The sequence below is a fragment of the Acanthopagrus latus genome, chromosome 23, assembly GCF_904848185.1.
Source record: "Acanthopagrus latus isolate v.2019 chromosome 23, fAcaLat1.1, whole genome shotgun sequence".
Taxonomy (NCBI): Eukaryota; Metazoa; Chordata; class Actinopteri; order Spariformes; family Sparidae; genus Acanthopagrus; species Acanthopagrus latus.
In genome coordinates this window covers 7504422-7531749 of record NC_051061.1, presented here as the reverse complement: position 1 = coordinate 7531749, position 27328 = coordinate 7504422, and the positions used below count along the sequence as shown (strand labels likewise).

The 27328-nt window shown below is 43.7% G+C and overlaps 4 protein-coding genes across 11 annotated transcripts; all 4 read right to left on the bottom strand.

The window, feature by feature from the left end:
• Positions 1-512: 512 nt before the first annotated feature.
• Positions 513-4897, bottom strand: LOC119013421 (GTPase IMAP family member 7-like). Of its 2 annotated transcripts, none has more exons than XM_037087938.1 (2): positions 4464-4897; positions 513-2402 (listed from the first exon to the last, which is right to left on the bottom strand). In XM_037087938.1, exons 1-2 carry the CDS (start codon positions 4549-4551, stop codon positions 1429-1431), a joined length of 1062 nt encoding a protein of 353 aa, XP_036943833.1. In that variant the 5' UTR covers positions 4552-4897; the 3' UTR covers positions 513-1428. The 2 variants fall into 2 exon arrangements, with proteins under 2 accessions (XP_036943833.1, XP_036943834.1); XM_037087939.1 differs by having other exon boundaries at positions 4476-4794.
• Positions 4898-5769: 872 nt separating this feature from the next.
• Positions 5770-14354, bottom strand: LOC119013417 (nuclear body protein SP140-like protein). 7 transcript variants are annotated; one of them, XM_037087927.1, is made up of 17 exons: positions 13702-14354; positions 13420-13629; positions 12525-12699; positions 11623-11847; positions 11351-11470; positions 11052-11176; positions 10098-10139; positions 9954-9993; positions 9755-9856; positions 9545-9673; positions 9326-9465; positions 8503-8571; positions 8145-8305; positions 7851-7968; positions 7447-7683; positions 7197-7340; positions 5770-7078 (listed from the first exon to the last, which is right to left on the bottom strand). In XM_037087927.1, exons 2-17 carry the CDS (start codon positions 13561-13563, stop codon positions 6974-6976), a joined length of 2076 nt encoding a protein of 691 aa, XP_036943822.1. In that variant the 5' UTR covers positions 13564-13629; positions 13702-14354; the 3' UTR covers positions 5770-6973. The 7 variants fall into 7 exon arrangements, with proteins under 7 accessions (XP_036943822.1, XP_036943828.1, XP_036943827.1 ...); XM_037087933.1 differs by having other exon boundaries at positions 7447-7521; positions 13420-14354; XM_037087932.1 differs by lacking the exon at positions 7851-7968 and having other exon boundaries at positions 7447-7521; positions 7608-7725; positions 13420-14354.
• A 156-nt stretch (positions 14355-14510) lies between these two features.
• LOC119013420 lies at positions 14511-19858 on the bottom strand. Its single transcript, XM_037087937.1, has 4 exons — positions 18080-19858; positions 17880-17948; positions 16222-16514; positions 14511-15656 (listed from the first exon to the last, which is right to left on the bottom strand). The coding sequence occupies exons 1-4, from the start codon at positions 18306-18308 to the stop codon at positions 14775-14777; spliced, it is 1473 nt and encodes a 490-aa protein (XP_036943832.1). The 5' UTR covers positions 18309-19858; the 3' UTR covers positions 14511-14774.
• sp100.1 (SP110 nuclear antigen, tandem duplicate 1) lies at positions 18896-27294 on the bottom strand. The gene is made up of 16 exons (XM_037087935.1): positions 26928-27294; positions 26201-26375; positions 25408-25620; positions 24849-24968; positions 24504-24637; positions 24360-24392; positions 24231-24270; positions 23797-23892; positions 23601-23717; positions 23378-23517; positions 21002-21070; positions 20720-20859; positions 20487-20604; positions 20324-20398; positions 20088-20231; positions 18896-19973 (listed from the first exon to the last, which is right to left on the bottom strand). Exons 1-16 carry the CDS (start codon positions 27069-27071, stop codon positions 19887-19889), a joined length of 1845 nt encoding a protein of 614 aa, XP_036943830.1. The 5' UTR covers positions 27072-27294; the 3' UTR covers positions 18896-19886.
• Positions 27295-27328: the final 34 nt, after the last annotated feature.

Sequence of the window (27328 nt, the reverse complement as noted above, 5' to 3'; positions counted from 1 at the left end):
AAAAGGGGGGACCTGAAAGGTTGCTTGCAATATTTTCTCCTGCAGGTGTCTCTCACTCACACAGTTGTAATTACTGGTAGCAGACTTGGCAGCTCTCAGAGTTGGAGTGAATTTGTAGCCACTGTTTCCACAGCGGCTTTTGCAGGATGAAATAGAATAGAGGCTGCCATTGTCCGCACTCTTTTCATTTTCTCTGACAATTTTTTTAATCATTCTGAGGGTTTTCTCTGAGGAGACATTTGGGGGATGCAGAGAAGTGCTTTCATGAGGACTGCCAGTTGGCCCAACCACTCGTCTTTCTCTCACATGGCCCAGAATTGGTCCACTCTCTCCTCCTCTGGTATCTCCTGCCTGTCAGCGATCTGGTAGCTGCTTCTCTCAGCCTGTCTGCATCAAGGAAACATCTTAGACTGCTTTCTTTATAAGCACATTTTTACATATTTCAAACCATTACAGTGAAGGTAGAGGACTGCGAGACAACAGCATAATATAGTCAAAAAATGTAAACAGAATAGAATAGACAGGCTTTATTGTCATTGAACAGAATTGTGGAAATTAGGAGCACAGCTCAGGAGAATTAGACAGCTGCTCATACCGGACTTCCCATAAAGCTGGTACATTTCCCTTTGCAGTTATTTAAATCACCTGTCAACCGTCGAAAAGGAACAATATGAACATAAACTGCAAGTGTTGGGCACTCGCGATCTATATACAGCACCCTCTGTGATATTTCAGCCGTTAAAAAGCGGCAGGTCTCTGCCAGAGCTCAACCTCAGTGACAATTTCATGTACCTTGTGGAGAATCCCTCACCTTATACTGCTGCAAGAGTGAAAGATTTTAATAGTAAGGAGTTATATGTTTTTTGTCATCTAGATTGGTAAATAATGCCACTGTTTGGGAGGCGAAGAACAAGAAGTTCTTCATGGTAAAAGCAAAGGAAGGTACTGATTGAGTAACACTAGATACTGATTCATCACTTGTTTCCTAAGCTGACATGTGGCAGGGAACGATCTGTTGCCCTCCAGGGGGGTTTTCCCCTGTGAGCGTGATGTCACGGGAAAACTATGAATTGTCTTTCTTTCTTTCCGTCTTTCATTCTGTTTCATGCATTTGATTTACAGTGACTGTAAAGTCTACATTATTATACAGAATATTTGCTTAAGTAAACCATTCATTTTTTTTTTTATTTTCTGGATTTATTTATGATTAAACATCATTAAATACCATTTAAAACACAGTATACCTTTTAAGCATGTTTAACAGTTACATTAGAGTGGATTAAGTCTGAGAAAGCACCGTTCCCCAAATATGGATCGATTCATCTCAAAAACATCTTTTCTAAACCCATTTCATTAACTGACCATCCAATGAAGACTTGAGTAATAGATGACTAATTACTAAGGATGCTTCAGTATCTCAAAACACACCTATTCATTTTTCTTATTTTTCGAGTGTATTTTTTCTGAAATAAGTGTTAACTCCTCAACGAAAATCCAAAGCAAAGAAAAGACGATCACCACTGTAGACCACCAACTTTGAAGCACTACTGCCAGACCTATTCCCACAAACAGCAGGATGAATCCCAAACATTTCCAAATCATGGATTTCCTCTTGGTCTCCTTCACTGCAGCCAGTCTTGCTTCAGTCTCTACCTTTCTCACCAGAGCTTTCTTCCTCTTCTCCAGCTCTTCTTCCTTGTAATGATCCTCCAGCACTTTCTCCTTGCGGCGGAGCTCATCAGCTCTCTCTGCCAGGATGCTGATCTGTCTCTTTCTAATCTTCTGCTCCTCTTTGGGATACAGATCTGTGCCGTAACTTCTCCCTCCGTTCAGGGCGATCATGGTCTGGATTTTTTCTATGAAGCTGGTCACCTGGTCCTGGTCTTGCGAGTTCTTGTTGTTGAAGACGTGGAAGCCGCCGCCACACTTGCGTATGAAGTTGCGCAGGTTGTCATCACTCTCGGTGATGACGTCATTGATTGTATTTTCATTCAGAAGATCCCCGTGGGTGAACAGCACGAGGGTGTAGTCCCACACTCTTGGTCCAAACATCGTTTCAATCAGTGCGTTGGTATCTTGATCTTCCTGAGTCATCCGTGCTATCGGAACCACGAGCACAAAGGCGTGAGGTCCGTCTTCCTGGGGTGTACCTCTGTGAACCTCTTGCACATTGAAGTTGTTGTTGCGGTCTTTTTCAAAAAAGCCGGGTGTGTCGATCACGGCGACGGGCACGTCCTTCAATTTCTTCCTCACATCCCTAACTGTCCCGACCTCCTTTTCACAGAACGGAGTGACTGGCCCCAGCCTCATGTCTGATTTGAACACATATCGCCCGAGGATGGTGTTCCCGCTCGAGCTCTTGCCTGCTCCGCACTTCCCAAGAAGCATGATCCTCAAGGGCTCTGTGAACGTGACAAGGAGGAAACATTTTACTACACAGCAGTTTTGTCCCTTAAATGCTGAACCCTGACCACAATCATTCTCGTTACTCATATTTGGTTAGAAGTTCTACATTTGATGGTTACTTCATAGCCCAATTGTTAATGTAGTGTTGAGACTGATATATTTTAAAGTTCAATTATGACCAAGATACTGCACTGAACATTTTACTGTGTGAACTTGTCAGAACTCTCTGTGGACAAACTGTGTACTTGCGGCACCATTTCTAATCCCATGTTTGGCATTTCTGTTTGTCAATTTCTAACTTAACTCTCTAAGTATACCCCGACAGGCTGATATTAGCTTTATATGTCATCCAAAGTTGTGGCCATAATTTAGTTATCATGAGGGCTATAAAGTCAATAGCTTAGTCAAAGGGTTAGGAGCTAAGTGGACTAGGTTATCTCTCTTTGTTATGACGTATAGGACCCCCACCATTATGTTTTCAGAAGGAACAGATCCACAGAGGATGCCATATCTACTGCCCTTCAGTCAGTGTTCACGCACATGGATTGCAAAACTAAGACTCCGCAATTCATCATCAACACATCATTTTTATAAATAAAATTGATTGTTTTGTTTTGTTTTGTGAACGTAGCACAAAGAACTACAAACATGGTTTCATTTTTAAAGCCCATGTGTTTTGAAGAATCATAAAAAGCAGCTGAATGTTGGCGGAAAAAAACACAACTTAAGAGTTCTGCGGAATGCGCCCAACATATTGTCCTGCCCTAGCCAGCTGACATTAGCAACATTAATGTAAGCTAGTTTCAGCAACCATAAACTAGCTAGCATTATCAGTGTTTACGTTAGCTAGTTGTAGCAATGCTGATTGCAATGTTTCTGTTGAGAATGGAATGCCACACTTACGGGCTGAATCAATAACACCTTTCTAACGTAACTTTCTAGCATATATTCTACAGTTTGCACTTTTGAAGACTATTTACATCATTTTAGCCTACTTTATAACTATCTGACATCTAATTATTAGATAGCATAGTTGTGTTGACATAATTGAATTGCTTAGCCTCTTAGCTTAGCAGCTAAGTATCACCATTTACGGAGATAGACTCTTCCTGTAACAATTGCTCGTTGAGTAATTTCATGATTCGTGCACCTTTAATAAGTTATTATTATGAATTGATGGCAAACTGTTAATTTTACAGACCTGTGTTTGTGTATTTGTGCATGTTGATGTGCCGTTCAGTTCTGTTGATATGGCTTACACAGCTGAAAAGGTCTGATGTGGATAATAGATGGGGCTATTGGACTATTAATACATTATCACAGCTCATTAAGGAGCAAGATATATCACACATTAGAAACCAACTGGAAGGCCGGCCTTTACTATCAACCCAAGTCATCCACATGTGCCATATACTAGTACTATTACCGTGGTTGTCTTCTGTTGTCACTCTTTTTTCTTTTAAATGTGTGTTGTTGCTTTTTTTCATCAGCTGTGCGAATTACATTTCCAGTCTATGTGTGGGATTCAAACGGGCCTACTGGGACAACACTGACCCACTAACAGAGGGTGTAACAATGACCTACATGTATATCTGAGGGCCCGACATGCAATAAACACACACACGCACACTGTAACTGTTGAAATATAGTTCAATATATATACACAATATTTACTTATCTGTTTCTATATGCTAAGAAGCGAGGAAGAGTAATGTCAGCGAAGAGCAAATAAAGTGCCGCTGCAGTATGACTGAAACAAAAATAGGAAGTGACAGCAGCCGGTGAGCCGGGAAGTGTAGGCCTCATGCCTTTCATTAGTTTGCCATCAGAGTTGTCTTATACGCAGCCAAACACTCAGCTACGCCACAACTCAGTTTCCTGTGCCTGAAGCTGCTCAACATGTGCTTACAAAGTGAGGCATGTGACTTAGTAACACAGTTATGAGTGGTCACGTAAAACTCAAGTACAGTCCTTTAAAATACTGTTCAGTTGATTTGAAATCTTTTAGCATTTGTCTCTCCTCATCGCAGCCGAAGCATTAAGCATTAAGAGGTCACCTTCGTACTCACTTTCCTCTGGATTCTCTTCCTCTGCCCCAGCCGCGCCGCCATGCGCTTTGTTGTCACACTCGCTGTCAAATGCCATGTGTTTCTAAAAATGTTGAAAGAGTTTGAAGTTTCTGAGAAACAGGTCAAGTCTGACTGCTCTTCTAAACGTGTGTGCGCTGTTCAGCCCTGCCCGGTCCTGCTGGAGTGTGAAAGTGAAAGCGTGCAAGAGTTGCTGTGTGGGCAGGACTTTGCAGTTCAGTGTACAGGCTTCTTGTCTTCCTGGTTAATGATTGTTAACACTAAAGCACAGTGTAATTTAACTGGTTGTTCAAAGGTGGAAACCAAATCAAGTCAAGTCACATACTGTGTGCTGTGTCTCACTGCAATGAATTAATTCAAACCTGACAACCCTCTGAACCCTAAGCAGTTTCTGGCCGTGTTTTTGCTTCTGTCACATTTTTACTCACTGTGGTCTCATTTTTCAGTGCAAAGTGAAGTGTTGCACCTCTATAGATTCAGGACAACCATGACTATAGGCTGATGTAACCCAATTATGTCTTCATGCAGTGTACCAAAATTTAAAAGTTTTAAATCGTTAGAAAAAAACAAAGTGGACGTACATTCAAAGAATCTACAAATTCTGCAGTCTTATTTGATGTTTGGATTCCCAGGCCATTTTTGCTTCTGTCACATTTTTACTCACTGTGGTCTCTTCAGTGAAAAATTAAGTCCTGCACCTCTATGGGTTCAGGACAACTATGGCTAAAGTCAGATGTAAGTCATCAATGTCTCCTGAGCAGTATAACATCATCAGAATGCAATAAATCATTCAATAAGGAAAAACGAACATTGAAAATGTCTAAATTACTTGTTTTTTGTTGTTTGTTGTTTTTTGTTTGTGTTTTTACAGAGTTTAGATAGAGTAAACGGTTTATTTTTTCTTAAAATTTTCAAAGAAGACATGGCAATCAAAGCGAGGTTGATGAAATGTCATGAAATTCCCCCGTCTTCTCCGGTTTAGACATGTTGCGCTTGTCGCTTGTGATACATTCAGGTACCCTCGGAAACTTGAGAATCTGACGATTACGTCAGTTTTTTCGGTTTTCGGATAGGACAGCTGGTTTGCAAATACCAGTACAGTAATTTAAAAATAAGTGGTATTTCGGGCCCGCCGGCGAGATTTGGGATTCTGAGGGTTAAACCACTGGTGAATTCTAAGGGTCCCACAGCTGGTGCAAACGACAGGGACACTATGGGATTGTACAACTTTTTACAACTTTAGAGGCATACAAACTTCTACTGATGGAGACTGCCATCTGGTGGCCAAAACATTTTATTGATTATATAAAGATGTTCTGACAGGGGACATAAGAAAAGACAGGACCACAGTTTTTGCCTTTAGCCATCCACAAACAACAGATCAGAAAGAACCAGACAGGAAGAGAGAGCAAAAGTAAACAACTTCAAATACCACGTAGTGACGTGGAAATACTGATGCATGACACTTTATACAAATACATTTTGGATGTTCATCAGAAAAACACATGACAATAAAACATGTTGGGAGGAAATGACTTTTTACATGACATGTAAACATTTGTTTGCTTCCAGTGTAAAACATTGTATAAGAGACAATTTTATAATGTACTTTTGATGAGTAGACAATAATAATTACCCACTTTTTGAATACATGGTGGTAGAATTTTAATATAGTGGAATGTATTGTCATGTGGTGAATAAGGGCCAGAGCAACACATTTAAACACTGCAACTTGTCCCAGCAACAGTTTGGTACTTTATGTGAGGTGTACAATACTAGTAGAGGGTCATGTAGCCTCGAGCTGCAAGCCTCAAGCAGAGATGATGAGCGGTCTAAAGAGGTTTGGTAGGCTAACTTCAAGTCTGCACCATTTTAAAGCTTCTAATTTTCAGACATGCGTGACATCACTTGAGACAACTGACGAGATGTTGCGCACAAAAAGGCTTCATACAACTGTTTTCACTGACATAACACCTGGAATTCCCTAAACGTTGTAAAAATTTCTAACTTCTGTAAAGTGTGACCTCTATGATAACACTTTCATTTTCATATAAAATGTTAGTCCTTGAGCCATTGAGATATTTTAAAGGTGCACTATGTAGTTTTAGGGAAGACATTTTAATCAAAAGAGAAACCGATTTTTTTATGCCTAATTTATACAAAACAAACAGTTTCAAGTGTGGAAAAAAACCCTGAATAAATAAACTGACATTAGAGGGCATCATTGTTTCATACTGTCTTATTTTGTTAATATGTGGCGGACCCTGCCACGTCTTTAGCTTGAAAAACAGTGTTCTGGGGACCTTATTTTCCTCTGAGAACAGTTTGTTTATCATATGTTTCTGAGTTTGTATTATTTCCTCGTTAATATTGCAAATATTAAAATTCTGAGATTGAATTTTATCTCTAAAAGTACAGTGTCCCACACAAAAAGGATGTGTAAAAAAACACACAAAAAACAAACCAATAAAAAAAAAAATTTAGCACAAGACTGTAATTCTTTGATTGATGTTGAACACATTCTTAAATTCTTCGTCAAATAACTCCTTGAGTCTGTTGCCCGTGGCGAGGATTTCAGCGTTCTCCTGCAACACAACATCACAGTCAGTGTCACTTTACTAAATAAATAAAGATTTGTTTGATATTGAACTGACAATGAAAACCTCTGGAGTGTGTGGAGGTTTTATTGACACGGTTTCTTACTTGGTTGTATGAGGCGCAGTTGGTAAAAATGAGCTGGACATCGGACACAAACTCTCCAACAGTCTGGTAGAGCTGCTTCTGCAGTTTGTCCGCAATGCTACCCAGCCACATCGGAGTCTCGATCACAGCGGAGTAGTCCGAAAACTGTGGGAGCGAAAACAGGACTGACTGAATGAATCGATGCTCAAAGTCAGGCAAAGATAATTCGGAGCACTTCATCTGTATGCTAATAGCAAAGACAAAGACTCACATAGAGGGTTGGGTCTTTCGCAAATGTTTGTTCTTTATCAGCGCTGCACAGATGCAGGAGGAGATACTGACACTCCTGTTGAGGTGGGAAGAGAAGAAGAGTGACGGCAGTGTGAGACAGGCATTGTGACGCAAAGACAAAAAGAGTCACAGTGTGCTCACCAGCATGTGTTGTGAGATTTGCCGAGACATAGCTGCCTCTCCTGTCAGCTCGTCCTGGTAATAGCACCCTTGATTGCTTCCAAATACACAGAATGTGCACATCCAAAGATTACTGTCCCTGTTCACACACACACACACACACACACACACACACACACACACACACACACACACACACACACACACACACACACACACACACACACACACGTAAAGACAGAAAGAGTCACACGGCGTGCTCACCAGCATGTGATGTGATATCTGGCTGGACATGACTGCTTCCTGTGTCATCTCATCCTGATAATAGCACTCTGGACCGCTTCTGTATTCACAGAGCGTACACACCCACGGACTACTGTCCCTGTTCACACCCAGACAAAATAAAGCCAATTAGGCGACATGCATTACGATGTTCGCTGTTAAAGACGGATGCTGCATGCTCGCACAATTTTAAAATACAAAACCTCTTTCCTTTTTCATTGAAACGTGTAAAGCCAGAAACGCTAAAAAACGTCTAAATTAACTCATTAAGCTCACCCTAAAACAGCCTCCTCCACGTGAGGCAGGTGACATTTCTGGTGGAAGGAGCGAGGACAGCGATCGCACATCACCAACTCCTCTTCTTCTTCTTCTTCTTCTTCTTCTTCTTCTCTCTCACTTTTACAGATGCAACACACATCGTCGTTTTTCTGATTCTCCTGCCGAGACAGACAGGACACCAACTCTGTTACACTTACATGTTGGATCTGAGAGGAGAAGGTCCCTTGTTTTCAGAGACATAAATTCACAGTTGCACTGTAGCTGTCTGGGAGACAGACACAAAGTGTGCGCAGCACTCTTAAGGCATAAGATTAATGCAGAATGAGGAATGGCTGCTTGTCTGAATGAAACTCACCAGGTCTTTACTATCTGGGCTACAACAAGTGCAGGGACACCGCAGAGAGTGGATCTCCAAGATTTTAGCCTGAAATAGACATGTTTTTCAAGTTTAGATTAGGGGTGCCCTCTCTACAATTGTCCTGAGACCAGAATTCTTGACAGCAGACACTGTAGGGGCCTGACTTCCAAATAAAAAAGTTACACTGATTGAGGCCTAATTAGTCTAAGATTGTTTAAAGGTGCAATACCTATAAATTGGCCACCATAAAGCCATACGACCAACTAATATATCAGCAGCTTATCACCAAAATAACACCTAACTGCTGCTAATTGTATTGTTTTTATACAGCCATGACTGTAGCTACTGTTAGCTTGTTAGCTCAGTTAGCCGTGCAACTAGCAGGACATTTGGGTTAGTGTTGGTGTTTACACTGATAGCTTGGGAGCTCTGAACCGCTAGGAGGGAGAGATTTAGCCGGTTAGCATGCTAACTTCTTCCACTCCATGTATAGACATCTCTGATGTGATGTCAGCGCTGTTATTTTCAGTAGGTGTGAACTGAGTCCAAAAACGCACAGGAGATCAAACGCTACCTAAGAAGTCTGTAGCATCTCAGAGAGCAGGGTCAGCTCCAGGTGGCCCCCCCTGTCAAAGGTCAATTTATAGCCCCACAATACCTGAGCCTGTGACATCATCAGGGAGTTAAAACAACAGGCTGACCCCAAGCCCCCAGAAGAAGCCAAGCCTTAAAGCCTATAAAGCCGACATAGTGGTGTGATTACGTGATGCACACTGGCCCTAAAGTTCACAATTCAAGATCACCACTCGCTCACGGTTACCTCTGTTAGGACACCGAGCGGTTTCCCCTCCCACTGTATATTTTTCCTCCAGCGGGAGTCTGTCTGACCTGACCCCAACTTGGCAAACTCCACCGGAGTCATCCAGCTCGTCTCAGTCCGGATACTCTTCCCACGATACCCTGGTGGTGACGGGAAATTTAGATACAATTTGTAAACATATTTAGCTTTTTTTGCGTGTAGCGAGAGATATAAAGCTACCTGTTGCAAATCTATGTTTATGTAAGGTCCCGGTTAAAGCTCCACACGTCACGTTGAACACCTTCCTGCTGCTGTCATGGCTGGCCTCTGACTGCTGCTCGGCCTGTTCCTCCGTCTCTTCCTCTTCATCTGTGATGGACACGTCACAAAGTCGTACATAACATTGTTGGCATGAGTGTAATTCAATCCTGGACATCAGTTTGTAGAGACCTGCACCTGTGACGTCTGGGGAAGTTTCTCTGCTGCTTGATGAAACCTCATTGTCTTGGTCACTGTCCTCATTTTCATCTTCATCTTCTTCGCTCTCTGACACTGTAAAAGTTACCATTGCTTGACTTAATTAGTAATGCATTTCATAGACGACTATTTAGTTTTGTCGGATCAGTGTTTTTCTACCATATCAACTGACCTGTGTCGAAACCATCCGATGGGAACAGTGTTTTCTTGGCCTGACAGGAACAGAATCAGATCAGATTAACCAAGAAACAAGAAGATACACTACAGCGCAAGAACAGATTTTTTTCAATGTATTTTCACCAGTTCTCGGTCTTACCGTTTTACACCCTCTGTACCTCACTGACTTCAGGTGACCTTCCTGCAGTAAAAAGTGCAAAAGAAAAGAAAATTACTTTAAAAAACAACATTTTCTTTAGTCCTATCATCAGTAATGAGCCGGTGCAAGTCACACTGTCAACGTTACACACTACAATACTTTAATACTGCTCCCGCTTGCCCCCTAAATGGTGACAAAAACAGTAACCTGCAATTTTCAGATGCTTTTTCATGCTTTTAACCTCACAATCTGCAGCAGACTCCATTATCCCTCCACACCAGCTAGAACCTGAGCATCGGCCGTTTGATTGACAGCTCACTGGACCAGACAGAAGCTTCTGTGCCTACCCTTGTGCGTACAACCGGCAATGAGCGACAGTGTAGACAAGTGTCTTCCTCCTCTCTCCTGAGCCACTCACAGCCTCCAGACGGTTGGTGCACCATGTAGCCAGTGAGATTCTAAATCCAGTAATATATTGTTTATGTTGTTTTTTTCAAAGCCCTACAGCTGAAAATTATGCAAGTGTATCTACTTCATTATCTATGTTATGATCTTTGGAAAAAGCTGTTTTTCCACCTAAGAACTCTTTGACTATTTCATATGCATAAAGTTACTGTGACTGTTTTCACGACATTGTGATTAAATTTGAACTTGGACCTTTTAAGATGATAGGATGTGGTTTTCTGTAGGCTAGTGTTTGATTTAAAAAAGGCGAGAAAAATAAATAGATAATTCAGTGTGTTCAAACTCCTACAGATCAATGACAGCTCTGACAGCTCATAACCTTTCAAAAGAGCCACAAACGATGTTTGTTCTCCAAATGGTTCAACGACAGCTTCCAAAGCCTTCAAGAGTTTCAGTGGCCTAAGAGCTGTTCTCAACACGGCCTTTATAGTCAAACGTCACGTGTCACACAGTCTTACTCCAAAGAATAAAAATCCCTTTTCCACGCACCTGTATGAGTTTGCCCAGGGGGGTGCCCTTACATCGGATGCTCTTCCTCCAGCTCCTCTTCCCCGCAAGCCCCTCAAATTCAGCGGGAGTGAACCACTGTTTATTGACCATAATGCACTTCTCCCCTGAAACAGCCAGAGAAATGGAAATGTATATTTACATAGCCGTAACAAAGATCCTTTCGGGGCCAATATATCTTTTTGTTTTCCAAGTTTCTACTTGATTTTATATCAAAAATGTATACGAGAGACATCATAAAATGGAAAGATATTTATCCTTTATAATTAGATACTTGTTACCTTTAGCCATTTTGCCTCTGTCCAGTGTCCCCTGCTGGTGTCCACAGGTCACAGGCAGCTGGGACTTAAAGAAGCGCCAGGTCCAAATGTCGCTCTTCTCTCCCTTCTTCAGGGGAGAAGCTGTAAAATCAAAGAAGACACTTGACTGAGAAACTGTTTCTCTTTCCAAGTCCACACCAGTAGATGTATTGTATAAAAAATTACCCTGATATGTCGACTGGATAACAAAATAAATGGAGTGCACAGTGAAGCATCAGTGAGAGGTGACTTACAGAAGCAGATTTTCTTGGATTTTTTCTTCACAGGAGACGATGGAGCGGCCTGCTCCTCCTCTTCATCAGACACAATCCTCCTTTTCTGTTTTCCCTTCCTCTTTCCAGAGTTAGCTTTCTCCACCTCTTCACCCTCCTCGTCCTCTGAAGACTCCTTCCTTTTCCTTTTGTCAGTGTCTTCCTTTCCCACCTTCTCAGGCAGTTGTATTTCAGATTCAAAAGACCCTGCAATGAGATTAATGGCCATGGATTCATCGACAAATATCAAGGACCCAGTGAAGGAATAAGAGAACATGTCTTATGGACTTATCCTGACCCTCTTCCACAAGGCTATGGGTGTATTGCTGAAGCTATTGGTATGCTACAAGGCACAAGAATGGTAGAGAAATGGTAGCCACAATGTTCCAATAGCAGACTAGCTTGACAGCGCTAAGCACTGACAATATTCGTTGTTACTGTTCATTATGACAATCTAATGTGTTTTCTAACATGAGTGAGACTTGAGGTAGATGGATATGATGACAACTATGTGCTGAAATTACAGTACATAGCCATTAAGCCTGCTCAATAGCAGCTTACTAATTCAGTAGTGCCAAGCACACAGCCCCCGAGCCCGATAAAAGAGCTGCTGTGGCAGAAAACCGATGTAGCAGCTAATGTTAGCATAAAGCATACACTGGGTGTAACTGGTGCGTCGGGCAATGTTAGCCTTTTGAGGCTGAGGTTCACTACTAATGTGATTTTGCTTCTGTTTAGATGATTGTAGCATTTAACAGATTTGTTAATTCATGATTGTATTAGTCTTTTTGCCGTAGCCTTCTTTAGATGCTTTCAACAGTCTCACCAACCCCAGCTTTAAGCACCAACACCCTGATGACCATTAAAAAAAGGGAGCGTCTGACCGTCCATGAGGCTGTAGCGCAGCAGTTGCAGGGCAGGGTACTGCTTCATGATGGTGTCCTTGAAGACGGACCTCCAGAACACTCGGATGTGCTGCGATCGCTCTCTCTCCATCCAGTCCAGAGCTTCATAGAAAGCTTTCTTCAACTTCTCTTTACTCTTCATGCGTTTCATCTTCTGCACACACACGAAAGTATGGGGCAAATTAGAGTTGACTTAAAATTCATATCACGATTTATTGTCATGATTAGTTTAGTAATGATATATAGTGATGTGTCTTTTGATACATCAGTACATACTTGATTTCGTGTGGTGGCTCACTTCTGATTTCATTTGCTTTTAAACCAATGCTGTACACTTGAGACACTTATACATACTGTACTTTGGGCCACTTGATTGGTCCAGAGTCTGGCAGCATAACAAATTAAACGCAGAACATACATAAAAGGTAAAAACAGTTTCTTTCTGCTGCCCCCCTGGTGGCCAGAAAGTCAGTGATTGCTGTTTTGCAGCACCTGCATACTACCTTGATGTCCCATCTTGAGGAGGGAGGTCAAATCTGCTTCCAAGACGTGTAAGATTTTACTGCTCAGCCTACATGGAGCATGTTTTGTAGCCCAACATGTCCTGAGCAGTGGGCACCACTCCACTGGGTTAATCCGGCCCTGGCTCTCTGTTCATGAGTTTTAAAACCAAGATAACTCTGATATCTATACGTGACTAAGTCAGTTTAAATAGTCAAACAGTGGCCCAAGGCGTGCACTCGAATAGTTTTCCCATAAGCCACTGTTCTCAGTCAGCCAATCTGTGCTCGTTTCACCACAGCGGGGCCTGCAAGAGGAGGTGAGGGGGTTTATTGACATCATGCGTAACGCCGCTTCCACCTCAGCGCCTCACCTTGAACCTGTCCTCTGGGATCAGGTCGTGGTCCCTGAGCTGGCTGATGAGGGTGAGCGGGTTGTCCGTGCAGGACAGCTCCGTCTTCTTGACGTGGAGGAAGCGCAGCAGCTTCTCGGGCTCCAGGTCATGTAGCTGTTCCATCTCCGGTCAGCGCGCACGGCTCAGCGCGCCGGCTCGCTTCCGCCACGCTGCATTTTCACCGCGGCGCTGTGGGACGTGGGGAAATGTTTACTGCGCTGTGTCACAAATCAAATCGCGCACCACGAGGTATTACTTTACCGTGTCCGATCAGAGCTGCTCACTTGGCGGGGACCTGCCCACGGAGGTTCCCTCGGCTCGTCCTTCTGTGACGTTTGGAAAGTGAAACTTATTTGTTTTCCTGCTGGGAGTTGCAGTTCTGCTTCAGTGCCAGCAGAGGGCACCACCCAACACAGAGCGACTGTCTGAAGCCACCTGTCTTCAGTGGTCAGAGGTGTGAGGCAAAGGTTGATGTCAGCAGAACATGAGGTGACAAGAACAGTCCTGTTTTTATCTGCAGGCTCAGTTCCTCTCATCTTGTTTATAGATCATACTATGAGCGAACACATAATCGGCGCTACTTTTGTGATTTTTGAGGCATAAATAAAATCTCTAGAAGTGAAAAGCCAATGTTTGGCTATAAACAGAGTGCACTGCGGTTGCGTGACTTAAACATCACGACCATGAAGCGTCTTACTACATGATTACTATGCATGTTTTCTGGGCTCTAGGACCCACACCACTCTACACCCTCTGCACAAATCTCTTTCTCTGCAAACTGCTCACAGTTCTTGTCAGGACGGGTCACACACTTGACACATTTTAGGTATCTGCACACCGGAAACGGTGGCGGACATGGAGTTCTTCCATAGTTTCAGCCATTTTCACACAATTCACCATTTTATTGGACGGTTTAGTTAGGAACTTCTTACGGACTCTTGAAACATGTTATTGAATTAAAGATCATGCCGGGTTTTAAAAACCCCATCCCCTACGACTGAAGTACAACACTTCACCTGACTTTCCATCAGCATGAGGGTGAATAAAATAATGAAAAACCATAACTCATGTCGCTGTCAGGGGTTTTATTGTTGCACGTTTTATGTAGAATTCAGTTTAATGCAATCTGATGAAAGATCTCGAAGCCAGTAAGCAACCTTTCCAGTTTTGTTTTTCTTTTTTGGATGACTTTCTAAAGAAATTTCTAAAGAGATAGAGAAAACACACAGAGTCAAACTCTTCTCAGGCAGGAGCGTTGTTTTTTTTTTTGTTTGATAATGAACTTGATCTCAGGATGGGAAAAATATTTCAGAGCGCCTTGTTTTCAGCCTCCCTCACTTCCGATCAGCCAGTCTCTGCAGGAGGGCGATGACCGTGTCCTGTTTGGAGGACAGCAGCTCCAGGGCGGTGGCTATCCTGCCGAGGGACTCCGCCATCCGCACCTCCCTCCTCTCTCGCCTCTTCTCTCGGGCCTCCACCCGGCGGCGGGCCACCCGATCCAAGCAGGACTGCTCCTCCTGCCGCTTCAGAATCTCCTGGAACGAAGGGGTGCTGGTTTTTTCCTCGCTTCCCTTCTGGCTCTGCCCCTCGGCTCCTGACGTGGTTGTTGTCGCAGATAATGAGGTGGAACTGGGAGAGGTGAGGCAGGAGGATGTCGGGGGGAAAGAGGAGGAGAGGCCAAGGAGGTTCTGGTTGTTGCCGAGCGGCGCGCTGCTAAGGCGGAAGGGGATGATGGCGGATGAGAATGACGGAGCTTTGCGGCCGACGTAGCGTGATGTGAGGTCTGTGCCGCTAGTCGAGCCAAGGGAAGGGATAGAAGAGGCTGTCTCTGTGAAACAAGGCGAGGAGATGAAAGACTGTGATGGCACGATGGTGGCTGCGTGAATGCTGGTCGTAACAATGTCACTGTTGAGGACGATCAGGGGCTTGAGCTCCGGAGCGTTCGATGGGCTGACGGTCGCTGAGGTCACTGAGGTAATGGCAGCAGCGCTACTGATGATTGGACTGCCGGTGGCTCCCTGAACCGCTGACTCCACAGCACCAGTCGAAGAGAAGTCCCCATTAGGGCGGATGATGTTGGGGGGCTGAGGAACCTGTGGCTTCACAGCGAGCTTTGCCAAAGGCCCGGGCAGCATAGAGACCGTGTTTCCCGCTTTGTGTCTCTTGTTGGTGATGATCTGAGTGCCAACAGTGTCACAGAGCGTGGCGTCCATCAGCTGGAGGGACAGACAGCAGACACAAGGACCGACAAGTTATTGGTGGCACCTGAAATCAGCTGATCATCAGTTGATCTGTCAAAAAAATGTTTTTTTCTTGTGTAGCATAAAGAGACTACACCTTGCATGTCCTTATACAACCCTGTGTTGTAGACTGACACTTCAATGAACCTTGAACGTGATCTTTCAGTGTGCATATTTATTTATGAATATTAGTTTCTATTATTCAAAGGAACTGGAGACCTGACAGGGGAGAAGACAGAAGCACAGAGTAATGGTCCGCCCCTGGGAGGTTTATTCTGACTGATTCTAACTTTCCTTATAAAAACTTGTGAAAAAAGTTAATCACAGTAAAACACAGTAATCAGCAGTATGGGTAAACATGGTTCTATGTAGCTGCCCTGTCTCTGGGTCAGAACACCCGACTTGATTCAGTTCCCTTTCCCCGGCCAGTTCCAAGTCCAAACTGGCTCCAAAATGATGTTCAAACTACAACCAATGTGTGTCTGATGTTTTTAAACATCTTAGAAAGGAAGAAAACACATATTCCTACTATCAGACTTACGTCAAAGAACTCCCAGGATGTTTTGGCGTGTCCCGTCTCCCGGCTGCGATCTTTAACCCTCTTGTACGTGACAATGAGGTTGTTCCACTTGCGGCGGATCTTCTCCACAGGAAGCACGTGGCCCTTGGAGGCCATCTCCTCCTGGACGCTCTGGAAGAGCTGCGAGCGTTCCCGGGTCTCGTACAGGCCCCAGCGGCGTCCAACGGCCTCGATCAGACACAGAACAGCCTTGGAGGAGAAATCGGAGACGGACGGAAGCGTCTTCTCCGAGGGAGCAGGTGGCATCGCTGAAGCTGGGAGAGAACACAGGTGAGTTTGGTTTCGGTATGTTAAATCTGTTACTTCATGGAGGAAATCTCTACGAGTGATTTGTTGACTTTAAGAGCCTGAAACCTACATAAACACACTATTTTCTGCCAAAGGGAAGTTCTGTTTTTTTTCCCTCTCTGATCTTCTTGCTGTTTTTAAGTGGGCGGGCTTTGACTCCTGTGCTCCAATCAGGATTTTATACTACATCGTCATCAGGATATGAGACTATATATGGTCTCAGATTTTGGACATTGTTGTGTCATGTTATGTTATAAAATGTCATCTTTGTCTTTTTAAAGGCCACATTACAGTAAAGGGATGTCATTTTCTGAACCAACCAGACTTGTTCTAATACTTACCATTACTGACGTAGTCATTACATCGATATATTCATGATGATTACTGATCAAAAATCTCACCATGTTAATATTCTGTAAAAGCACCAATAGTCATGCCTAGAATAGTGTTGCAGTATCAAGATCGAGAACGAGGTATCTGGTCAAAAATGTCGGGATATTTGATTTTGTCATCTGATACATGTGATGTATCACGATATATAGCCTGAAGATATCGCAATGTTATTTTAAGGCCATATCGCCACCCGGCCCTATCCCAATCTGTGGGATGTTTGGTTGCTGTCAATCAAAGCTGATCAAACCACACCCACGTCATCATAATGATGTATAGTTTTCATCTTAAAAATATTGGCAAAAAGTAACAAAAGATGGATTTTAACCTGACATTGCTAACTTTATAATAAATATTTAATGTTATAGAGAAAAGTATTTCAACGCATTATAAAGGTATATTATGTAAGATCTGGCCACCCGTTAAAACCATACCTCTAACAAATAAGGGCAGCATATCAGCCACCTGCTGTTAACTGTGTTCTGTTTGTACATCCGTAACTTTAGCTATCATTAGCATTATAGCTCAGTTAGCCGTGCAGCCGGCTGGAGTGCTGGGGGACTGTTTGTGTGGACACTGCTAGCACTTTTTCACAGCACGCTTTGTATATAGATAGCTCATCACTTGCTATTGTATACAGTGTTTTTTTTAAACTCTTCATTTTTTTCCATAACTGAATCAATAAACTGTTAAGGTCCCCAGAACACTATTTGAAGCGTGAAAGGTGGCAGGGTCCGCCAAGTAAAACAGTATGAAACTGTGTTGTCCTTGAAGGTCAGTTTGTTTATTCAGTTTATTCAAAACTATTCTGGTTATTTAGTTTATTAAGGCATGAAAATCAGTCAATGAAAATGTCTCTTCCAAAACTACATAGTGCACCTTTAATTCTCATGACAGCAGCTAGAAGAGCTCACACACAGTCAGCCCACTGACAGACTCACCTGGGGCTATCTTCAGGTAAGTCTTTCCGTCCCCTGATGTGGTGAAGAAGCGGTCTGTGCTCACAGGATCTAACGGTGACATGGATCACACACAGTCAGCATTTAAAAACACACACACACACACACACACCTACACACACACTCCTCATGTCAGAGCCGACACCACCTGACACATGATCAAATATCAGCCCTGCACTCACACAGCAGCACGGGGGTATTTGTGGCCGCTTGCAGCTCTGTGTCAGCCAGCTCCTCTGCAGTCTGATCCCCTCCTCCTCCTCCTCCTCCTCCTCCTCTGCATGCGGTATCTCCGCAGGGCGCAGGCGGCTCCTGGCTGCCCAGAACCAGCGCAGATGTGCTCTCATCGACCTCGGTCTTCACGTGCATCGTGGCGACGTCCCGGCTGCCTCCCTGCAGATTTCCCTCCATGGCTCACGCAGGAACACACGCTCGCTCACACACACACACACACACACACACACACACACGCATGTAAGCCAGAGAGTGAGAGAGGCTGTTTTGTCTGCGCAGGCGGTGAAATGGGAGAAAGTTTGGAGATCGCGGATCTCAGTCGGTGATGCGGTGATCATCCACAACACGTGCTGCTGGAGTCATGACTCCCATGTGTCAGGGTAGTTATGCAGGATAAAAAGCCGCCCCCCCCCCTCTCTGTCTGTTTTTCATGAGGGGTAGAGAAATGGCTGCGCTGTCCACCTCAGCCGACGGATGCGCAGGGCGGCTGCGCAGCTCTCAGCACACATTCGCTGCCGCTGGCTGTGGCGGTGACGTCAGCTGACCGCACACAGCACCGCGTCTGCTGCACAGTAAAGCTCCAAAATGACGTCACCGCGAAGTGGATTTCATCATGTAGCTACAGCACACAGTGTGTCTTATGCTCAGTACATTCACATCATGATTTAAAGTGTAAGGTTGTTTCTTCTGTTGTGTAAAAGACATTTAATACAATAGAGTTAATTCTCGGATCCTTCTGAGAAAAACACACAACAATAAAAAAATACTTGGAGCAACACAGAATTTATTTATATGAATATAAAAACATGAAAAACAAAAAGGCTTTGCCTCCATTGTAAAAACTGCAATTGTATTCCTGTATCGAAGAGAAACACTCGTCTCAATCAAACTAAGGTTTGTGAAAGCTCAGTATGTTAGAGGTCAACTCATCCAACACTGTTAGACTCACGATGGACTGTTAAAATCAGTGCAGCAGAACCAGAGACGTCGTCTTCTCTATTCATTTACATTTACATTTAGGGCATTTAGCAGACGCTTTTGTCCAAAGCGACCTACAATAAGTACATTTGTCACGAGAGAAAGCACAACATATCACTGTCGATGGAGTAAAAGAAATATAGAAACGATTGTCAAGCTCTCATCTGAGGACCATAACTGCTATTTGTCAAAGATTCTTTAAGTGCAAAGGTGCTATGATAGAAGTGCTAACGATCCGAACATACAAGTGCATGCAATTTTTTTAATTTCTTTTTTTTTTAATTCCACACATTCATCTTCCTACATTACCCATAATGCAACTGGACTGCCAACAGTTTGGTCATTTACTCAGGTGTGTTGGGCTAGTAGCAGCCAGCTACTGTTGCTATGAGCTGTTAGCCTCACCAGAGATATTATATGATCAATTTATGTGTTTTTGTTAAATGTCTTTTAAAGGCAAGTTCTTCAATCTTAAACTATCTATCTGCCAGATTTTGCTACAGATTTGGCGCAGCTCCCTCTGGAGGCCTAAAACATTTTTAGGATCTGTAAACAGACTCTGATATGCAAAAGTGAAGGAGTCCTCCTTTAAGCCATAGAAAAAACATGTTTATATTGTGTCATTCATGTTAACACGAATAAAATCATTACTGGATAAATAAGTCTTTTCAGTAGAAAATATTTCTTTTGAGATGAAAATTCCTGACACTTACAAACTTTTGAAGTTTTCCCAGTAGCCACTGATTGAAACCTGAATGCTGTTTATCCGTCAACAGTCTATTCATGGATGTTGAACACGTTCTTAAATTCTTCATCGAATAACTTCTTCAGTCTGTTGCCCATGTCGAAGAATTTTGCCTTACCCTGTAAAAACAACATTATAATCCACATGACCTTCCTCAACAAATTAATTATATTTTTGGATATTTAACTGATGATGAAAGCCTCTGAGTTCTACATCTGCACACGGTTTCTTACTTGGTTGTATGAGGCGCAGTTGGTGAAAATGAGCTGGACGTCGGACACAAACTCTCCAACAGTCTGGTAGAGCTGCTTCTGCAGTTTGGCCGCTACGCTGCCCAGCCACATCGGAGTCTTGACCACAGCGGAGTAGTCCGACAGCTGTGGGAGTAAAAACAGGACCGACTGAATGAATCGATGCTCAGTCTCAGACACAGCTCATTAGGAGCACTACAGCAAAGACAAAGACTCACGTAGAGGGTTGGGTCATCAGCAAATGTTTGTTCCTCGTCAGCGCTGCACAGATGCAGGAGGAGATACTGACACTCCTGTTGAGGTGGGAAGAGAAGAAGAGTGACGGCAGTGTGAGACAGGCATTGTGACGTGAAAACAAAAAGAGTCGCACAGTGTGCTCACCAGCATGTGTTGTGAGATTTTCCGAGACATAGCTGCCTCTCTTTTCAACTCGTCACGGTAATAGCACCCTTGATTGCTTCTAAATACACAGAATGTGCACATCCAAAGATTACTGTCCCTGTTCACACACACACACACACACACAAAACAGACAAAGGCAGAGGTTAGAGTTAACAAAGATGAGTTTTTGGACTTTAACAGGGCTTTCACATCTTATTTCGATCAAAGCTCACCCCATTATGGCTGCTTCCACATGAGGCAGGTGACATTTCGGGTGGAAGGAGCGAGGACAGCCTTCACACATCACCAACACGTCTTCTTCATTTTTTTCATTTTTACAGGTGCAGCACACATCGTCGTTTTTCTGATTCCGCTGCCAAGACAGATAGGACACCAGCACTGTTTACACAGTGTACCGGCACACGTCGCCTCTTTCTGAACTTGAGTTAGACCAACAAGAGCAAAATGTTTTGCACTATTAACTCTTTATGCTGAGTAAAGATGAACAAACTCACCATGTCTTCATCATCCGGTCTGCAAAGTGGACAGTCACAGTGCAGTTGGTGGATCGTCAACATCTTCGCCTAAAAAAAAATAAAAAAAAAACTAGCTTCTTCTATTTTGTTTCATGTTTCATAGATTAGGCATGACAAATGATGGCCATACTGTCAGTTTTCAAAAGCTGACACACAGTTCCCTACATGCACAGTTCCCTTCATCATGAATGTGTGGGCTTGCTTATCGCTCCTCAGCTCAGCCTTCGGGTCGGGGATAGGTCTCTTGGAGGCCCTGGTAGGGGCACTGGAGAGTGCTCCGACCTGGAGGGGTGGGATTGGGAGGAACAGCCTCCCCGATCTGAACCCGAGTGGTGTTTTGTTACTGGACTTCTGTGCTAGTCACAGTTTGCCCATAACAAACACCATGTTCAAACATAAGGGCGTCCATATGTGCACGAGACACCAGCATGCCCTAGGACGGAGGTCAATGATTGACTTTGTTGTCGTGTCATCTGACCTCCGACCATATGTCTTGGACACTCGGGTGAAGAGAGGGACTGAGCTGTCAACTGATCACCACCTGGTGGTGAGTTGGCAGCTGGCAGACCAAATGCATTGTGAGGGCCTGCTGGGAACGTCTTTAACTCCCACCTCTGGGAGAGATTTGACCAAATCCCGAAGGAGGCCGGGGACATTAAGTCCGAATGGACCATGTTCTCCACTTCCATGTTCTCCACGGTCTCCCGTGCCTGTTGTTTAACAGAACAGAGAGGGAACAGTATCTGACAGTATTATTCCAAGCTGTCAGGATGCATTCCCCCTTTTTTAAATGGTCAAATTGAATGATATCAGCCCGAACTGTCTGCCTGACGTATCTGTTGTTGGAAAAGAAGTCAGGAGTATGAATTTGAAAGATGTGTGAGCCTCCGTTCATTTTGAAAGGAGGGGGAACAGTATCTGACAGTAGTATTCCAAGCCGTCAGGATGCGTTCCCCCATTTTAAATTGGTCAGATTGATCAAATTAAATGATAGCAGCATGAAAATCACAGAACTTATCTTTTGTGGGTAAAAAGAAGTCTGGAGTATGAATTTGAAAGATGTGTGAGCCTCCTTTCATATTGAACAGAGGGGGAACAGTATCTGACAGTAGTATTCCAAGCTGTCAGGATGTGCTTTACCTGCTATAATGGTGCTGGATTTAAGACAAATACAATAAAATAGTGATTTATATTTAGCCTATAAATGACTGAGCACACAGTCTCAAGTCTCTCTTAAACATATTTTTCATTGATAGATATAACAGTAGTTGGTTGTGTTAATAAAGACACAAAACAAAAACATATGCGCTGCTGTCTCATATAACTAGACAGTCATGAAATTTGGATTTCACTTCTACAACATCTTCAGATAAAACTTGCTAAAAAAAAAAGGCAGTTTTGAACCTTAGCTCTCTCCACAGTCCCTCTGTGGCACCAGGGGAAACACATCTCGACGAGGAAACAGAGTTCGATACAACACCAGCATTAGACCTGCTGCTGGGTCCCCTGTCTTCACTGGCCTGGCTGACTGTTGCCGTGCTGACCTCCACCACTAAAAGCTCTGTTCATTTGGCTGCATCCTGTATTAACTGTTTTTTTTTTCTTTTTTGCCCTTAATTTTTCTGCTCCATCCATCTTCTTCCTTTTTAGCATGTTTGTTAATTTGAATTTATCCCGCTCCACTTTGTTTTTTTAAAACAGGAACATAACAGTGTAATGACTGACTGAGCGGCTGAGCCAATCACATTTCAATAGAAACAAGGATCAGTTCAAGTTGGGAGGAGCCGCTCGTATCCCCCCTAAATATGCAAAATGTTAGACTGACCCACTCTGAAGTTCCACTCTGTGCCACCTGCGGCCGTAAAAAAAAAAACCCTCCGACCACCGGCCGGTCGGGAATACTCCTGAACCTCCCTATGGCCAGCCCGCCCCTGCTTCTCTCTGTACATTAAACTCGTGGGGAGGGAGGCTTTTTCCTGGGGGAAAATTCCCTGAAGTCTCGGTCAGGAGGGCTGACCATCACAGTGACTTTTTTTCAATACAAGTAACAGAGACACTTACTACAGCAACGCACTTCATGAAATCAGAATCTGGCTGGAAGTTTCGCTGACTGACTGACTGACTGAACACTGCAGATTTTTACTGGCAGCACCATCAAGAGAGACTGGAGCTGTTTTTCTGTTGTATCTCTGACAGAGTAACTACTCAACTAATGTCTGCTGTGGTAATAAACTGCACTCATTGTCACCACAGAAAGTTGAGTGTTGCCAAATAAGCCAAAAGAACCCAGAAATCTCTCAGACCGCATCATACAAAATCACAAACAAGCACAGTAACTCCAGATGCTTTCACTACCTCTGTCAGAACACCGAGCGGTTGCCCTTCCAACTCGATTTCTTTCCTCCAGGGGCGATCTGTCTGACCTAGGGCCAGATTCATGAACTCCACCGGGGTCATCCAGCTCGTCTCGGTGCGGATACTCTTCCCACAAGTCCCTGGTGGAAATAATAGAAGAGTTTGCTATATTGCAGATTAAACACATTTAGCTTCTCGTGTGTATGGAGAGATATAAATCTACCTGATGCAAATCGATGTTTATGTAAGGTCCCAGTTAAAGCTCCACACGTCACTCTGAACACCTTCCTGCCGCTGTCATGACGGGCCTCTGACTGCCACTCGGTCTGTTCCTCTTCATCTGTGGGCATGTTGAGAGTATAATTAACACGGTGACAGGATAACCATCTAAAGTCATTTATTTCATAATGTGCCAGCACCTGTGACATCTGAGGAACTCCCTCTGCTGTCTGATGAAGTCCGGTCTTCGTTGTCCTCATTTTCATCTTCACCATCGTCCTCCTCTGTGTCAGACACTGTAAAGGAGGAGGTGAGCGGCCACTTTACAGCTGCTTGGATTTATTTAATCATTTCTCCTGCATTAGCAATTAAGAGGCTGCCTGTTTTTCTCAAATATACACATTTCAAATTCAAATTTCATAGACAGATAGAGCATCTGCTATGGTGCCTGTTGGGCTCTGGCGATAACATTAGATTTGAGCGTTTTAAAATTTCATGTGAGGCACCAGATGCTCTTGTAATGCAGTGTTCCCTCAAAAATACCCTTGTAGTTAGCAGCAGCAGTTAGTTACTCGGGTGATATGCAGCCCCCTTTATTAGATATTTCACCTTTAAATAATATAACACCACGTACCTGTGATAGAATGAGCAGATGGGAGCAGCGTTTTCTTTGCCTAGCGTGGAGAAAAATAAGGACAGTGTTCAGGTCAGAATCACAGAAACAAGATACACATGCGTTTATTTCTGTTGTTTTTGTTCGTACCTTTTTATACCTCACTGATGTCAGGTGACCTTCCTGCAGAGGAGTTGGAAAAAAACAGAAAATAAAATGACTGTCTGGATGGATTAGTGTCACACAGTCACGTTCCAGGTACGTTCCGAGATAAAAACTCTCTTTCTTACAAACCTGTATCAGTTTTCCCAGGGTCGTGCCTTCACATCGGATGCTGACCTTCCAGTTCTTAAAGCTCTCCCTCCCTGCCAACCTCTCGAATTCATTGGGAGTGAACCACTGTTTATCAACCACAATGCATTTCTCTCCTGAAACATTAAGAGCTTTGTTAATATGTTAATATCAAACATAAATCTACCACTACGTCAACATCAGAGTTTTCATTTTGAGCGTGCCTTTGCATAAAATCCAATTGAAGATTCACTGATTCAGTTTCCCGTGTGAGTATGAATGAGACAGTGATGCTCGTGTTGCTTTTTCAGAATCAGATACTTCAGACATTCAGATTTCCTGCCTGACCTTCAGCCAGTCTGCGTCTGTTCAGGAACCCTTTCTGGTGTCCACAGGTCACAGGCAGCTGAGACTTGTAGATGGCCCAGGTCCAAATGTCGCCCCTCTCTCCCTTCTTCAGAGGGGAAGCTGGAAAACACAAGCAAACAAACAAAAAAACAGCTATTTGACATTTCAAATGAAAAACTCTCTTTTTACTGATTAAAGTAAAGAATGAGAGGTTTCAGTAGTATGATTATGAGATAACTTAGCTTGCATGCTAACCAGACAGCCTTGACCCATCCCACTTCAAAGTTCCTGTCCCAGCTGTGTCAAGACAAACACTGCACTGGTGCTCTGAGCCCCCAGTCTGGACCACTACATGCACAGCTAACTGAGCTAACTAGCTAATAGCAGCCACAGTTAGCAGCACTTAGCTCACACTCGCTAAAATGCTGATCGCATTTATTTTAACTTCACAACAGTTAACCCACTCTTACAAATAGCATATCACACATCAGTGAATGTGTAAACTCTGCCTTGATGTTAAGCCCTGATAACAGACTACAGGGGGACACTAGCGACTTACAGAAGTTTATATTCCTCACTGGAGATGATGGACAGGCCTGCTCCTCCTCTTCTTCACGCACGCGCTTCCTTCTCGGTTTTCTCTTCTTTTTCACTGAGTTGGTTTTCTTCTCTTCCTCTTCCTCTTCCTCGTCCTCTGAGAGCTCCTTCCTTTTGCCTCTGCCAGTGTCTTCCTTGTCCACCCTCTCTGGCAATTGTGTGAAGTGGAAGGACCCTGCAATCAGATTAATGTCCACAGATATGTTACACATGACATAACAAACAACATAACAAATGACAGTGACAGAATGATGAGAAGTATATATGTCTTGTCTATATGATGTATGTCTAATGCTGGGTTTTTTAGTCAAATCGGCCTGCTCATTTTAATAAAAAATAACGTTATTTGCCACCGACTTATTGACAACTTATCCCAGAAGGAAGTTATATGATACAATGCCGTATCAATAATAAGTTGCGACCTTAATGTCCACTGTGAAACCAGTCGATGTCCTCACTGTTTGAGTGGCCAGGACGGTGGTAAAGCGGGAGGTTAAGAGGTGCCGGTGAAATTAGCCATTAAAACAGACTATGTTAACTATGTTCCCATTTTCAGGGATCATAGATGTTGTATGACTTGGCCAGCTCTGGTTGCAGTGAACCCACGTTTATTTATAACTAACGAACGCTTCAGAGAACATGTGCGAAGACCACGCCATGCAGGCACACAGCAGAGAAAATAAAGGCCGCACATGTTTCAGAGACAACGGACAGGAAAACCTGATCGCGAGCAAAACAAGATTCGTGAGTCTGACCGTCCATGAGGCTGTTCCGCAGCATCCTCAGGACGGGGTAGTGGTTCATGATGGTCTCCCTGAACACAGAGCTCCAGAACAGTTTGATGTGCTGCGACCGCTCCCTCTCCAGCCAGTCCAGAACGTCGTAGAGAGCTTTCCTCAGTCGGTCTTTGCTCTTCATGCGACTCATGTCCTGCACAGACACACAGACAAGTACAGAGAAGATCAGAGTTCAACATTACCGCATGCATGAGCACGACCGTCGTGATTAGTTTAATAACGATTAATGTGATGGTATTTCTGTTCTTTTCTCACTTTTGGTGTGATTGCCTTGATAAGTATCATCATAGAGTATCTGCTATTCTAGGCTTAATGAAGCAACTGCTTATTATCTTGATTTCCTATCTCAAAAAGTCAAAACTTACAGTCAAGAAACATGTTTTGGTGGTGCATTTGAGGGTGCCCGGGGCCCCGGGGCACTAGTCCGGCCCTGGCTTTTAATTAGTTTCACTGTTATTACTGTTACTATTATATCCATAAGTTGTTTATTGAGAAAAATAATTTAACAGTAGCAAGTATAAACTTTAATAGCTGCTTTCATGAACGACTCCTGATATCTAACAAGCAGACAGACAGACAGACAGACAGACAGGCCCATCTGCTCCAGCGCGCAGCTCATTCAAACTGCGGAAGGGGCGGGAGGATTAGTAACGTGCCTAACGCCGCTTCCACCTCAGCGCCTCACCTTGTACCTGTCCTCTGGGATCAGGTCGTGGTCCCTGAGCTGGGTGATGAAGGTGTGCGGGTTCTCCAGGCAGGACAGCTCCGTCTTCTGGACGTGGAGAAAGTGCAGCAGCTTCTCGGGCTCTAAGAAATCCAGCGGGTCCATCTCCGGTCAGCGCGCTGCTCTGCAACAGGCACCACGGCAGGGCGATCCACACGTCCTCCAGGTGTTCCACTCAAGCTAAGGCTCTGAATGAACACATGTGGCGCTAAAAACAAACTGCGTCATGAATCAAAACATTAGAAGGAGCAGATTGAAACATGGGCGGAAGTATCTATATCGCCGATCACAATTTGTAAAAGGGATCTGCCCACAAATGTTTCTCAGTTCCTCCTTGTGTGACGTTTGGAAAATGAAACTAA